This window comes from Enoplosus armatus, chromosome 1 (assembly GCF_043641665.1).
Source record: "Enoplosus armatus isolate fEnoArm2 chromosome 1, fEnoArm2.hap1, whole genome shotgun sequence".
Lineage (NCBI taxonomy): Eukaryota > Metazoa > Chordata > Actinopteri > Centrarchiformes > Enoplosidae > Enoplosus > Enoplosus armatus.
Window position 1 is genome coordinate 28,656,437 of NC_092180.1, and position 15,749 is coordinate 28,672,185.

The 15,749-nt window shown below is 42.8% G+C and overlaps 1 protein-coding gene across 1 annotated transcript; it reads left to right on the top strand.

Moving 5' to 3' along the window:
- The first annotated feature begins 721 nt into the window (after positions 1 to 721).
- Positions 722 to 14,636, top strand: cers3a (ceramide synthase 3a). Its single transcript, XM_070902993.1, has 11 exons — positions 722 to 858; positions 3,585 to 3,758; positions 5,429 to 5,543; positions 6,618 to 6,736; positions 6,837 to 6,894; positions 7,007 to 7,057; positions 8,404 to 8,496; positions 9,063 to 9,191; positions 10,511 to 10,617; positions 11,132 to 11,285; positions 14,253 to 14,636. Exons 2-11 carry the CDS (start codon positions 3,586 to 3,588, stop codon positions 14,439 to 14,441), a joined length of 1,188 nt encoding a protein of 395 aa, XP_070759094.1. The 5' UTR covers positions 722 to 858; position 3,585; the 3' UTR covers positions 14,442 to 14,636.
- Positions 14,637 to 15,749: the final 1,113 nt, after the last annotated feature.

Sequence of the window (15,749 nt, forward strand, 5' to 3'; positions counted from 1 at the left end):
TTTTTATTTGCCGGCGCACGCACCCGCCCTAAACCACACAGGGATGGAGCTGAAGCTGTAAGTCCACTTAAAGCCTGCGTACCGACCTGCTTTAAACTTACGTGTAAGCAAGTAATAGTTGAAGTGTCAGCTGAAGTGTAAGTGCTGAATGCTGTATCAAACTGTGTCAGCGTATAAGCACAAGAGTCCGATGATGTGTAGGCGCGCGAAGCAGTTGGATTGTCAGTTGAACTGGTTTCAGGATCCGAAGGGTCGGTTGATGCACAAGTGCAGAAAACAGCTGAACTTTGGTAGATGTTCTCATTGATTATAAATAAAACATGTTTGTAATGGGGGTGTTTTTTTTGTTATTATTATTATTACTTTCACCATTGCTAATATCAGTACATACCATACTGTATGTGTGTAATATATTTAATTCTTGTAAAAGCCAGTCAATTGTTTTTTAACAGTCAGCATAGGAAGGTTTGTTTTGTGGGAGAACCTGCTTTTGTGCTTTATCAGGAACACAGTACAAACAAGGTTATTAGATCCCTTGAGGGCAGGGAGAAAAAAAAAGTGTGTGTGTGTGTGTGTGTGTGTGTGTGTGTGTGCTGTGGCGATCTGCTAACCTAGCTCTACTTCCTGGAGGGGAGGTAAAAAAAAAAAGAAAAGAAAAAAGCCTCTCAGGTAATTGTGGCTGGGCTGGGTGTGACCATAAAGAATGTCAAACAAAGAGAGAGTGACTGGCTGCTTGTCATAGCGGGAGAATAGAGGATTTCGCCGTCCACGTTCATCTCCCACAGCAAACACAGCAGTCGGCTGGTGTGGAAACAACGGCCCTCACCTGCTCTATGTGGTGGCACTGACAGTGGCAAGGTAAGCCTGTGTTTTCCCGTGACCTTGGGGGTGTGATTCAAGAGACTTCTGCTTGTTTTTTTTAGCTTGAATGTGAGTGACAATTTCAAGGTTTTTCCTTTCTATATCTCCTGTTATAGATGTTCAAGGCTGCCTGCCTGGGTAGGGGAGGGGGGGGGGGTGGCGGATGGGATTTTACAGTCAGTGAAGTTTGCTCTCAGGCTCTGTGAGCTTTGTCATGGCTGAGTTGGGATGAATGAAGTCCCTGTTCTCAGAAAGACCAGCACAAAGATCCCGTGAGCGCCAAGTTATATATGGTCTGCCCGCTTGAAATCAAAGGGTTTGGATTAAGATTAGTCGTGGGGGTGTCAGACGTTTGAGAACTGTTCTGTATCTCTGTCTGACACTGTCAAGGATCAGTATCGCTGGGTAACCTTTGCTGTGTATTTGTAAAGCCCGAGGTCATGAAGAACAGGTCTTTGATGGTTTTTAGAGGCGAGGTTTCATTCGCCTATACTGGTACTTTACTTTTCCGCTAAGTGAGACTTTCAGCTTGTGTCTGTACTTTTACTCCATATTGTTATGTTTACTTGAAAGTATTTTTGTTTCCTGTACAACATGCTGTATCTTCAATGGGCAGAGAGTTGTGTCACTGTCTACTAACCACGGCAAGTCCGTAGTGGTAGTTAGTTGCAGCTCTGCACAAGAGGACACGGAGATTCTGTTTCAACAAAATAAGAAGCCACTGGATTTACAGGCAAAATGCCGCCAGGCAGCCTCACTCTCACCACTGGACGCTGAGTCCCTTTTTTCCATAGAGCCTGTGTTTTTTTTTGGTTTTTTTTGTTGGGTTTATTTAAAGTGAGGAAAAATATGCAATTTTCCATCAATTTGGATGACGAATGAATTTGAGTCACAGTATATATATTGAATGCGGCTGCTGTTGTAGGATTATGAGCCAAGACCAGGAATTTCACTTACTTGCATCGCAATGAAAAACAACTTAAAAATAAAAATAAAAATAAAAATGTACATATGTAGTAAAGCAAATAAGTGAAAATAATAACAGTGTGCCGTGTGGTTCACTTCATATGTCGAGACAAGTATGGTGAGTTTTTGAAAATCATCGAATTGGATCTATATGATTATAATATCATTAGTCCAGGAAGAAGTTTCACTTAGTCTCTGTCAGTATGATAGGACTGATATACAGTTGTGCTAGTTCGTGTCTGTGTGTTCTTGTGTTTGTTGTGTCTGTTTTGAATGCATATCCTATGGATAATAATGTTATTCTAATTTGTCAAGTTAAGTCAAGTCCCTGTGGGAGAAGCTGTTGCATTCTGTGTGGGATGCAAGCAAACAAACGAAAGATAACAGATTGTATTGAGCTACAGAAGCTATTGAACAGAGGCTAGATTAGAAGTGATTTCAGGACTTGGACTCTCCGGGTGTATTAGCTCACACAGCCCCCCCCCCCTTCCCCAAAGAGGTTTGGCAGGACAGTGACTGCAAGATGTAGAGGAAATCATAAACTTGGGTCGTTTTGAGCATTTGAACAAACAATAGATTTTTTTATTTATTTTTTGCGGTGAACACGTCTGTATCCACCTGGTTCTCGGTGCCTTTACAGCACAGCACAGCCCCTGAGTGGCTGCATTCAAAGGAGCACTACAGGGGAATAGTAATGTTTGTCCTTCTGTTGTGTTTGTGTGTGTGTGTGTGTGTGTGTGTGTGGGAGGGGGGGGGGGTCCCAGGAAAGAGTGGGAGACTCAACAACTTGGCTTCCACTCGGGGGTTGATAGACCACTGAATAGACTTCTTGTCAGCCTGAGCTCGCCCAGTGCCTCACATATTGTCTCCATTATTAACTGCTCTGTACTGCTGTGTGTTGCTAGGCTGCAACCCAGGCTTCCATTGTCAGTTAGTTTTTTTATTTTTTTTTGCAGTGTTTTTTTTTCCTCTTTTTTTTTCTTTCCCTCTCCCTGCGTGTGAGAGAGGGCTGTTGAGATAGGCGTGGAAGCGATCTCGAGAATAAGGGAGGGATCGCTGGGTCAATATTTGTTTAGGAAACAGGCCTTTATGTACACTACAGTAACTGTAGCATCTGTGACTGCCGCCTGTTTGTTGTAGCCTCTCTCTGGAATCCCCTTCATCGCTGCTATGAAAAACCTTTTGCACTTTTTTAATTCCTCTCGAAATGGAGGGTGAATGCGCAAGTCGCACTGCTCGATGGAGGGGAGCGCACGGAGCCGAGGAGAGGCTCACGGGCGTACCAGGATGTACCCCCAAAGTGCCTCCCGCTTCCCGCTCAGGTGTCAAACTCAGGATGTTGCAGACACCTAGCGTGCACCTTTAACAGGCCGAGTCAATAGGGCAGCAGTCGGCAGTCAGCGTTACACATGTCAGTTTGGCTTAAGTCACCCTCTGTTCTCATAGTCTTTTCCTTTATATCCACATGGAGAATGAAGTGCGCTTCATTTTGGCACAGATTAATAAGTGCAGATTTCCTGCGAGGCAATATTGAAAGGAATTTCCAGACGGAAGTGAACCTTGTTGACAAATTCCGTGATTAAAGGCTGATTCCTTAGCCTCTTTGCTTCTTGGCAATTTGCTGTGAACAGCCGGTCGTAGTCCTGCCCTTCTGGATATTAGCTCTAGACAGTGTTGTATATGTCTCTTGGTAGTTACTACCCCCCCGCCCCCCCCCCAACTTAACCCTTTTTTGTGTTTGTGTGACCTGGTGGAAGGATGTTTGACACGCTGTATGAGTGCTTCTGGTGGGACCGAATCTGGCTGCCTGCGAATCTGACGTGGGCTGACCTGGAGGACAGGGACGGCCGGGTCTACGCCAAAGCCTCACATCTCTACGTCACCGTCCCCTACGCCTTCGCCTTCTTGCTCATCAGATACCTGTTTGAGAGGTAAGATCCGCACACACCGACTCACCCATATGGTGATGCCATAAACTATAAAAAAAACAAAACGTTTTTTTAATTTTAATCCTTTATTGAGTCCCATATACACCATCCTGCTGCCAGAAATACTCAGTAGATCACCAAAGATGTTTGCTTTAATAACTGCAGCACCCGGCTGTTTATTACACACACACACACACACACACACATAAATTATTGCTCATTTAAAATCTATATAAAAATAATAGAATAACGGAGCCTTGTCCGTTAATTTCTGTCTTACAGCTTTTGAAAAGAGCAGTTTAACCTTCTGGGAATTGTTTACGGTCTTACTGTGAATTACGTGGAAAAGACCGTTTTAACCCACGCAGCCAACCAAAACTGTGTTTGGTACAACTGAACTTTTTTTTTTCTAGAAAACATAATGGCACCAGGGTGACATTTTCAACAAGGAAACATGGCCACTGAACGAATCTGCAAAATGTTCTTTATCAACATGTTTCATGCGCTCCCTGCATATCTATTTTTTCATGGATCTGTTAAGGCAAGAACCTGGTTAAGGTTACGTCAAGCACGAGGCAGGACATGATGACGATGATTCTCTCAGTATTTAAGCAAAACCACCAGCTAAAGCGAGGCATAAATATGTATGTTACAGAGGCAAATGCTAAAACTTAGCGTAATAGTCTGAGTAATGTCAGTTACACGTCAGTGCTGCATCTATTTAAAATCTCATTACAGTAGCAGACATTAGCCACCATAAGCGAACGGTCATACCAGCCCACACAAGGCTATAGCAGCAAGACTGAGTGCGCTGAATTGGTGTGTTTTACTGCTTAAGAGCTGAACTTTTCATTTGTGAGAGTAAGAGGACTGTGTTCTTTCGTCCTGGACCTAACAAAATGCGGGACGCAAGACATGACATGAACCCTCTCTGATGTCAGAGTCCTGAGCTTTGTATGCTCAACCTTTTCACCCCGACCTCTGGTTTGTGTGTGGTATAAGGATGTCACGTTTCTAGATTGGGAAAATGTGTTGCCAGTGAACATAATCCAGACAGCAATTCAGTTCAAATGAGTGCATAAACATATATTTAGGGGACACGGCTGGCCCAGTGCAATGACACCATCTCCGCAAAAGGTTGGAGGCTGAAAGAAACCTCCTTGGGGTTATTTTCAAAAACTTAAATGTGGCAATTTCCACGTACAGGAATCAACACCCCCTCCTAAAATCAAAAAGTCTATTTTACATACATGATTTTCAATGAAAGTAGTTTAGCACATTCTCACAACATGCTCGTGTAATCCATTATAGTAAACCGCAAGTCTGAATTAGTTATTGTCAAGCAGTGCAGATGGATTTGAAAGTGTACACTGGATTACTTCACAATGAACCCATGATTTGTTAGTTGTAATGTAAAGTACACTGTACACTGCAATGGTCCTTCACTATATAACCCAGTATACTGCTGCTTAACACTACTACTGCTACTACTACCAATATTGACAATAGTAATGATAATAAAAGTAAATAATGGTCTTATACTTATCATTCATGTAATATGTAAATAAGCATGTCATCAGTCAAACTGCATCTTGTCCACCATGTACGGTGTGTCCTCTGAAGACGCGAGACTTTGTTAGAATTGAACACGGTGCGCGTTTACATCGTTCCAGGTGGATAGCAACACCCCTGGCACGCTCCGCTGGGATCAAGCCGAGAGTCCCGAAAGCCGGGGACAACCCCATCCTGGAGCTCCACTACACGACCCGCTGTAGGACTCCTGCTCAGGTAAACAAAGTCCAACTCAAGCCAGCTAGTCCGAGCTGACTAAGGAGACAGTTTAAATATCAGCGCTGTTCTCACAACACCGCCGCTGACTTCATGAAAACATGAAAGCGCACTGTGCACAGTTCAGTTCTGGATATCGAGACAGGCAGGCCCCTTTGCTTGTTTTGGCTGCTCAACAAAATGTCAGTTGCTTTGCCACCTCTTATTTTCATTATTTCCCCCATCATTGTAACGTTATATACTTCGTTGCTGACATCTGCAGAGCTGACACTGTTACGCCGACGACACACACACACACACACACACATCGGTCCTCCTGTAACAACCAGTTAGTCCACTTTTGGGTGTGTGGGGAAAAAAACGACCAAATATTGAATGCCAAGAAGGCAGTTAGAGCAGTTATCAACATTAACCTCGATGGCTGCGCAAATTCTCAGAGCCAATGCGGTCTGAACCATTTTTCATCCCTCTCCAAATCTATGAGCTGCATAACAAGAATGTTACCAAATTGGCCTTTTAAAAAAATTAAATAAATAAATAAATAGCTTAGATCTGTCCCATTTGATCTAATACAGATGCTGAAATCCCTGCACATGCTTTATGGCATCCAGAACAGATTACTGCCATGCGCTTTTCTCTGGCCCGTCCATGTAACAGTCACAAGGGCTCTTCACTTGATCCCAATCGCATGCAGCCAGAGTCCTCACTAGAAGTCTAAAAAGACTGATCTTGTTTCCACTGCCCTGATGTCTTTGCATTGGTTACCAATACAAGCCCGAGCTGATTTCAAAACCCTTGTGACAAGGCTTTAAATGGACTGGCCACCGCTCCTCCCAGTACAATCTCCAATTGTGGAGTGGAATTACCTGTAACTGGGGTCCAAAAGCTTTGGAAAACATTTTAAAAACTCATCACAGCATCTCCCCCCCCCCCCCCCTTCAATGTCCTTGTTACTCCAGGCCATTCACAAACTTCACCGTTGGCAGCATTCATTGACTCAAACACTCTTTAAACAAAGTACCGCCACCAACAGTCGGTATGTGCGTGTGTGTGTGTGTGTTCATTCCCTTCCAGGCAGACATTGACGGGCTGTCTAAGAAAAGCAGTTTGTCAGTGAGACAAGTTGAGCGCTGGTTCCGAAGACGGCGCAGCCAGGACCGTCCTGGAATCCTGAAGAAGTTCAGAGAGGCCAGGTCACTACTCTGTGTGTGTGTGTGTGATACTATGATACTATGATAATAATGCAGTACCTCCAATAGCCATACATACATGTCTCCCCTTTGCGTCCTACAGCTGGAGGTTTGTCTTCTACCTGTCAGCGTTCGTTGGAGGGATAGTAGCACTGTACGACGTGAGTAGCTTATATGATTGCCACTAAATTATGACATTAAAGTCACTATATCGCGCGGCTCTACGTCTTTCACAAAATCTTCACTCTGCCATTTTTCTCCGTGTTTTTGCAGAAAGAGTGGTTTTATGACACTTTCGAGGTATGGACGGGTTTTCCAAAGCAGGTTGGTATGCTTTTCTTTCCACCAATAACAATGTCAGAAAATCTGAGACGTGTGGGTGCAACAGCTTAAAAAGGCATTCAGATATTGCGGTACACGCATTAAGAGGAAGTAACGGATTTAAGCTGACTTCCAGCTATCAGGAGGAATCAGTATTTATGTTGAATTTAAATCGCATTAAATTCACCTCGGGCAATCACCCTTCGGAAAGGGAAAATTGATAGCCAATGAATTCATTTAGTCTCAATAGTCTCATAAATCAAATATACTTCACTACTACTACCACTAGCACTACCACTATCAGTTTGGAACTCTGACTAGTAATTAATTGAATAACCAAGATTACCATATCAATTGCAAGTAAAGGTTGAAGGGTTTCGGGGTTCTGAATAGCAGAGGTTGGCAGCATTCACTCTTGTGCAACATTAAATAGACCAGCATGTATATAAAGCATTTATCTAAAAGGAGGAAGGCCAGCTCTGGACCCAGGTACGCAAACCCACGTCCGCGGGGGGCGTCTTCCGCCAAAGCCTTGGCAGCCCGCATTCTGAGAGGAACCACTCAGACAGACAATCTGGAATTCGAGATACCGAGGCAACATTCCGGTTTTTGTGATGTCTGTGACACAATGGGAGACCATCATCCACCCTGATGCGCCTCACCTTGTAGCCAGCCCTGATGCTAGAGCCTTCAACCCCAAGAGAAACACTGCCAAGAGTTGCGATGTTGTTGAACACCTGATCATAGTTAAAGGCCTGCCTTAAGAAGAGCCACAAGCAGGTTCAAGGCCAACCGGCCTTAGGTGGACTTCAGTGGTGCGATTTCATCACAGATACCCACACTGACTCCACACTTGAGAGAATGTTTAGGGATGAGGAGATCATCCACTCAGTGCTACAGAAGTTTCATCGATTCTATCATAACTTCTGCGTCACCGAGTGAAAGTGAGGCAACGTCTTTATTTAGAGCTGCCTTCTAGTTTTCGTAAGTGGGAGGAACGTAAACCTGGGTTATATACCGGCTGCAGTTCTATGTGAAAGGAACCTTCTTTACAAATACTATGATGTCATTCGGCTTGACACACTGTGGTGGGACTGCATATGATCCCATCGCTTCATTATCAGCCTGTACTTGCCTTTGAAAAATGGAGTGGAGTGGGGGGAAGATAATGTCTCAGAGTGAACAATAGATTCATCTGCAGTTCATTCCTTCCAGCTAAAAGGGGCTTAGGACAAAGAGAGCAGCCTTAAGGGACAAACCTTTTGTCTATGTGACTGAGATTTCCTGTAGCTTCGCGTTACATGTCTTTCTGACTCTGACTCTGTTTCTGGGTCTTTCCCTGTCTGCAGTCGATGCTGGAGTCTCAGTACTGGTACTATATCTTGGAGATGAGCTTCTATGGCTCTCTTATCTTCAGTGTTGCCTTTGATGTCAAGAGAAAGGTGAGTAAAAGTTAGAAAGACATGTTATAGTTTGTAATGTACCATTGAGCCCTTATATTTTGCCATTACTACTCAGTCAGTGATATGTTCCTTCCGATAATTTGACAAAAAAAAGGGGGTTCTATGTCCTAATTAGACCATCATGCAACTCTCCCCATAAAGCCGTTCTAACCTAGCTCTTTTAATCATTGCCCACCCCAAAAGACAACTGAGCCTGACAGAAGAAGGAAGAGAGAACATGTAAAAGAGAGGGAGTGGGCATACATACAAAATAAACTTGCTTGCTTTCCAAATAAAACAGACTCCCTGTATCTCTCTCCTCCCCTCCCCTTTCTGCTGGTCTGTAATTTTCTAACTTGGCATCTTGGCTTATTTGTGTAGTGGCGAGACCCCTGACCCTGTGCCACCATCAGGACAAAGTTTTCATGTGCACTCACGAAATGTAACCTAACCTAACTGGTAGACTGCTATGGACATGTGCCGACACATTTAGAAGTCTGGTAAAGGCAATAAGTGTTCTTCATGTTAATTGATTGATGGAATTTTGTTTTTTTTTCCTCCTTCAGGACTTTAAGGAGCAAATCATCCACCACTTGGCCACGCTGGTCCTCTTATCATTTTCCTGGTGTGTCAACTACATTCGTATCGGAACCCTGGTCATGCTCGTCCATGATGCCTCCGATGTCTTACTGGAGGTCAGTAACAGCCCCACATGGGTTTAAATAGCCCTATCACCTGATAGGATGTTGATACTGGATGACCCTACAGAACCCCTGATTATATTCAGTACCAGCATTTCAAACATTTTTAGTTAAAAAGATCAACAGCGATCAGTCAATTTCTCTCTCGGTTTCAAAACGTGCCTGGATTTTAAAACTCCAACCAAGCTTGTAAACCCCTTCCTGATTAGAAAGATGTTTATTAGCAACCCAAACAACAGAAATTCTGAGACTGACAGAAAAGTGAATTTCCTCCAAGTTTGTACCCTCCATGACTAATGGATGACACAGAGGCTAAGGACCAACCGACACCGTCAGGTATTATACCTTAAGTATGAAACTGGTCTCCTGCGTGAAGGTCAGATGCACTACACTCACATTAATGGTAAACACCTTATCGTATCACTTTCTGATGGCGTAAGTTTTCAGGAAGTCCTTGTTATAGAGTGCTGCAGGAGTGAGTCCTAAAACCCAGAAATGAATTAGCCTTTTTACACTTCTAGTTCCCTCGTCTCGCAGTCAATGGGTATTTGGTTAGATGTCTGAAATAAGTGTGTTTATACTCTCTATCTATCTATAAATCTATATCTATCTATACCCATTCTTTACAGTCAGTAGATGACACTGTGGCAAGTCATAACACATCAGTTAGTATCATGGATCACATTAGCTGGTGAAGTAAATTGACAAGCTAGCCAACTAACAGATCGACTCAGATAGTATTTTGCAAGCGATAACGTTAAAGTTATCCAGCTAGCTGTAACTTAGTTGCATGGATCTGACGTTGGTTGCCTTGCAAATGGTTCCTAATATGTATAAAGTCATATGATACCTTTATGTAACCATGGAAGTGCATCTGCACGACCAGGTAAAGACTCTGTTGTACCCTATGCTGAAAGGCAGTAGATGTGGCGATGGTAACATGCATAGGTAGGACAATACACCAAAAGGGTTAGATCCCTTTATTACCAGCCAATGGTACTGAAGCTTTCCTATACGTGTTTACGCACATGCCTGCTGACCCTGGTGGCTTGTCATACACCATCCACCACCCCAATCACCACACCCTAACTTTCTTCCGCTCTACATAAAGGACACACAACTTGTCCTGCTTTGGCACTAAATGTTGGCATTGGACCGGTTTAGATTGTACCATGATACCATTAAGACTTTACTTACCATTGAGTATGTTTTGCTGCAGAAAATGGAAGGTAATTTAATTCAAACTTATTTTGAATGTTTTTGAATGTGGTTGATTAACAATACAACTCTTTTTTTTTCTTCTTTTCTTTTAGTCTGCCAAATTATTCAACTATGCCAAATGGGAGAAAACCTGCAAAACTCTTTTTGTTCTGTTTGCCATGGTGTTTATGGTAACACGACTGATCATCTTCCCTTTCTGGTGAGCTCATAAATTAGGTGTGTGTGTGTGTGTGAGAGAGAATCTGCATTGTAATCTGCATGTATTTATGTGTATGCATGATTATGCTAAATGACAGTAAGCTCTAAAGTATGATATTTCAGTTTCTTTCCATTGATTATGTTAGATTCGGACAGTTAAACTTTATTTCTTATAAACATAGGGAAAAAATTGTGTTGCTGATCACACACTGGAGTTGCAATATTACAGTATTCTGCACATCAGTTCCCTCTTGCATAATGGTGGACTATTGTGTGCCGCCCAGCAATGACAGTGTTTAAGATGCTGACCAAGTAATGGCAACATCCCCCGCAGTTAAAGTCTGACAAGGGATCCTTATTTTCTGTCAACTCTTTATGCTTTGATAATGCCAAAAATGTCCCCAAAAAAACCCACTTTTAGATATAAGACACACAACATAATCTATTACACAGGACATAGGCTGCAACCCTGGATATTGTTTGACTTGTTCTCTATTGTGTTCTGTGTTTTTCAGGCTGATCCACTGTACCTGGGTTTACCCCGTTCACCATTACCCTGCCTTCTTTGGCTATTACTTCTTCAACGTGATGCTGGTGGTCCTTCTCTGTCTGCACATATTCTGGGCCTACCTCATTCTATGCATGATCAGAAAATTCATGTTTGGCACTGTAAGTCTGCTCAGTGGGAATCAGTCTGTCCTCTATCAATATTCCCAAATCTTTTGTGGGTATAAAATATTTGCTTTGCGACACTATCCATTTTTTTCCCAATTGGTTGGACCACCAATTGGTTTCTGCTGCTGACCTTTAAACCGGACAAAATGGTGGCTGTTGTTGAAACGCTGTCAAAGGGTTCTCTTATGATGATGATTCCACCCTGAAGCTGGAATTATGCAAGGGGTTAGCGGCAGCCCCCCCAGTAGATACCTATGACGTAAGTTCTGACTTTTAGTGTAGTGTCAGATTTCGCCTGTTGCAATGCATTTATTGTTCATGATCGGCCATATAATGCTTTAATTCATTCCCCACAGTAACTGTTTACATTCTTTAACTTACTTTCTGAGTGATGGTGGCCTACACACGGACTTATACAACTGGAGTTACATCCAGATAACTTGATAACTTGACAGTTGATTTGTCTCATTACTGAAAAGGAGACTTCTGCTGTGCAATCGCTGTGTTCAGATTCACTTAATCATACAGAGAGGTGATTGCGGTGAACAGAAGGTGTACAGTGTAATGGCTTTGTTAGATGTGTGTTACTGAAAACGAGAAGGTAACTCAGTCTTAAGTTAACTCTTAACTTCCTTCATGTTGTCTTCACTCTTTGTCAGCATTGTCTCAAGTCTTAGCTCTTCCGGCAGGTTGTTCCACATTTGAGCAGCATAGAAGCTAAAGACAGCTTCACCACGTTTAGTTTTGACTATTATTGACAGCGAATAATCCAGAACCAGCCGACCTAAGATGTCTGCAAGGTTCATACTGGGTCAGGAGATCTGATAGGTATCTTGGACCTAAACCGTTCAATGATTTATGGACAAGCAATAGAATTTTGTAGTTGATTCTGTTGAGCAACTGGTAGCCAAGGTAGTGAACTGAGAATTGGAGTCATATGCTGAGTTTTTTTGTTCCTTGTTATAACTCTGGCAGCAGCATTCTGGATCAGCTGAAGCTGTCTGAATGCTGTCTTAGACAGCCCTGTGAACAGTCGATTGCAGTAGTCCAGCCTGCAAGAGATAAAAGTACAATTTTCTCTAGATCACGTTTTGATACAAGGTCTCTGACCTTTGCAATATTTTTAAGGTGGTAGAGGGCTGATTTTGTTATTGATTTAATGTGACTACTGAAATTTACATCTGAATCCAAGATAACACAGAGGTTTCTAGCTTGATTTTTACTCTTCCGGGACAGATTGTTTCGATGAGCACAGACTTTACATCTTTCTTCATTGGCTCCAAAAACAATGACTTAATTTTTGTCCGCATTTAACTGGAGAACATTTTGGAACATCCAGCTACTAATTTGTTGAATGCATTGTCCCAGGGAGTCTATTGAGCTATGCTCGTTTGGTGACATAGCTATATATATTTTTGTGTCATCTGCGTATATGTGATATGAAACCATGCAATTTTGAATAGTTTAAGCTAATGGGAATATGTGAAGATTAAATAACTGACGGAACAACGCGTTGTTTAGAGACGCTCTGCAGCTGCCAATTGATACAAAATGGTCTCTGTCTTGAAGGTAGGACTTGAACCAATTCAGGACCATGTCAGACAGACCAAACCAGTGTTCAAGTCTGTCTATTAATATATTGTCGTCAACCGAATCAAAAGCAGCAGTAAGGTCCAGTAACACAAGGTGAGAGGCTGCACTGTGGCGGGGCTTAAATCCAGACAGGAAAACGTCAAGGTACTTATTTACTTGCAGAAAGTAGCTGAGTTTTTAAAGAGTGACTTGATTACCGCAGTTTTCAAGGCTTTGGGGAAGAACCCTGAAAGCAGTGAACAGTTGACAATCTGTGATACATCTGTTGCCAGGCAGCGAATCAAGGCAGCACGTGGTGGGTTTGAGATGTGAAACAAAGTTGTGAGGTTTATGATATCAAAACGAGTCATATTTACCTGAGTAGTTCTAGTTGATTGCTGAGGCGCGCTATTTAACTTCTGTGAGGAAGCACTGGTAGTTTGCCCAATCTGAGGCAATGCTAATGTATGCTAAAAGTTTGGTTAGATTTAGGCAAAAAAAACAACTTGATTAAGATAACTAAGACAACAACTAAGATTATGGAAAACATTGTGGTTTGGGTTAAAATTACGGTTTCGTTTAGGTAGGGGACCTTCATCACCATGGTTACAATGATAATGACTTGGCTAAATTTAGGAAACCACCGTGATCACGGTTCAAAGAAACCAAAATTGGAATTTGTCCCATACATCCACCCTGACCTCCTCCCTCTGCGGACCTTTTACTTCTGAAAGTGTACCTGAGCATAAACAAATTTTTTTTTTTTGGGGGGGGGGGGCAAGTGATGCTGTCGTTTTTCCGGGGAGGACAAGCTCTGTTTGGGGAGAAAAAGAAAGCGAATCGTAAAAAGATTACCCTAACTTCCTGCTTCAACTTTGACCTACCATACGTCCTGTAGTTACCAACATTTCAGGTGCGCTCAACAACAACAGCTTGGTCCTTCGTCTGTCCACGGCAGAGAAACAACAGCATCAGCAATTTGCTTAAATGCCTAAAGCAACCCATGTTTAAGTTTACCTGACACCTGCTATTTCTGACTTGGTGTGAAGAAATATGTGATAGAACAACACGTCAGAGAGTGCCATGGCTGCGAGGGCAGTTAACAGAAAGCAGTAAATAAAGAGCTTCACTATTTTCACTGACAAGAACCCAAAACTCCAGCTCATTGTTCTCTGCTGCAGCTCAGGTTCCAAATCTGCTTTCAGGTGGATGTTTTATTGTCTTTGCCTTTGGCTGCTGGCTCCACCAGCTGCTTATTGTATTTGGTGAACACCCACTCCCTTTCCCTCCTATTTTTTTTTTTACTTTCTTTTCCACTCTTCCCCTCATATCTGCATTATTTCTTTACATCTACTGTATTTCTCTCTTTTTTTGGCGTGTATGTCACAGCTGACCAGAGATGAGAGAAGTGACAATGAAGAGGAAGAGGAGGAAGGGAGCAGCACAACAGAGGACGAAGATGAGGAACGGCGAAAACTTGGCAATGGACTGGCAGTGGATGAGAAGGAGGACAAGAATGGCTGCTTTGGATGCTTGTCTCCACCAGAGAACCTCTGCCGATCAAAGACTGTGTACTGATTCTACGCCTAGTATGATCAGTAGAGTCGAAGATGTGAGAAATCGAACACTGGTTAATACATTTTAATCCGATATGGACCAAACTAAATAAGCAAAACGTGTGATTTATTCCTTCAGATGCTGGAACACGACCTAACCCAAATATGCCTTTGCTGTTCTCACAGTGCTTTGAACTGCACACACATACAAGGAGAGAGAGACTTGGAGATGTTTTTGGCTCAGTTCTTACCCGCAGTATTGTCAGTGGCAGTGCTTCACTGCCCTGCAGGTCAAAAGAGACCAGCGAACCATACAAGCAAACACAACACAAACCCCACTGTGTGCTTACCACCACATCTGATTTGTTCCGTATTGTTTGTGAAGTGCAGAGCTGTGGGAGGCTCCCCCAGCCGCCTCACCCCACCGTTTAATCCAAGGGCTGCTGGCTTTTACATCAACCCTCTGTTGACTCACATCGCTTATTTATGGTCACAGGGATCCAGTAACACCGTTGACCTCTCCACATAATTGTGGCCTGGGGTGGGATGATGTTAGACAAGAGGGGCTGGGGGTGTTATGTTATTGTGTTCATCTTCATGCGTAGTGTGAACACTTGCTTATTTCTGAAATTATAAAATTAGTCACAGATCACCTCTGCAAGACAGGGTCACAAGGCTAAGTAGTAACAAAGGACCTGGTTTAGTTGATCATGTGCCTAGGTTTTGTTATTTCCCAATAAGTTTGCATTTAATCTATGCAAAAGCGAATTGACATGCAATAAACCTGGGACTTTCATCGCCCCTGGGGGTCTGGAATTGTGGGGCATTTGCCTGCCAAACCTGTTTGGTAATCCAGTTTTGGGCCCATTGGGGCCAGGATGTGTTTAGTCCGGACTGGCTTAAGGACTGGGAGCAGGGAGACACTTCAGCAGCTACCATAAGGGCAATATTTAAGTGAATTATGTGAAAAAAGATCTAATATTGTTGTCCTTGTTAAAAGCTTATTGAAAGACCACAAAAACCACAGAAACAACCATAATCTGATAAAACTGTTGTAAATAATAGGCTGCGTAGCTATTAACCTTATGTAACCGTATCAGTCCTTGTACAGTATAGGCTATTGTTTTACTGAACTGAAGGTGACAGCTTAGACAACAAACAGACTGAATGTACCGCTGAACTGTAGACAGGCTTAATAAGCGGCTGTATGAACAGTGATGTGTTAGGTCAAGCCAAGTCAATTCTATTTATATAGCCCAATATCACAAATCACAAATTTGCCTGAAGGAGCTTTGCAGTCTGTACAGCATCAGCAACACCCTCTGTCCTT

What these genes read in the sequence shown, in the direction of transcription:
- cers3a (XM_070902993.1), top strand. Translation starts at nt 3,586, where the DNA reads ATGTTTGACACGCTGTATGAGTGCTTCTGGTGGGACCGAATCTGGCTG. An exon ending in ATCAGATACCTGTTTGAGAG is followed by an intron (nt 3,759 to 5,428) that starts GTAAGATCCGCA and finishes ACATCGTTCCAG; the next exon opens with GTGGATAGCAACACCCCTGG. An exon ending in GGACGGGTTTTCCAAAGCAG is followed by an intron (nt 7,058 to 8,403) that starts GTTGGTATGCTT and finishes CCCTGTCTGCAG; the next exon opens with TCGATGCTGGAGTCTCAGTA.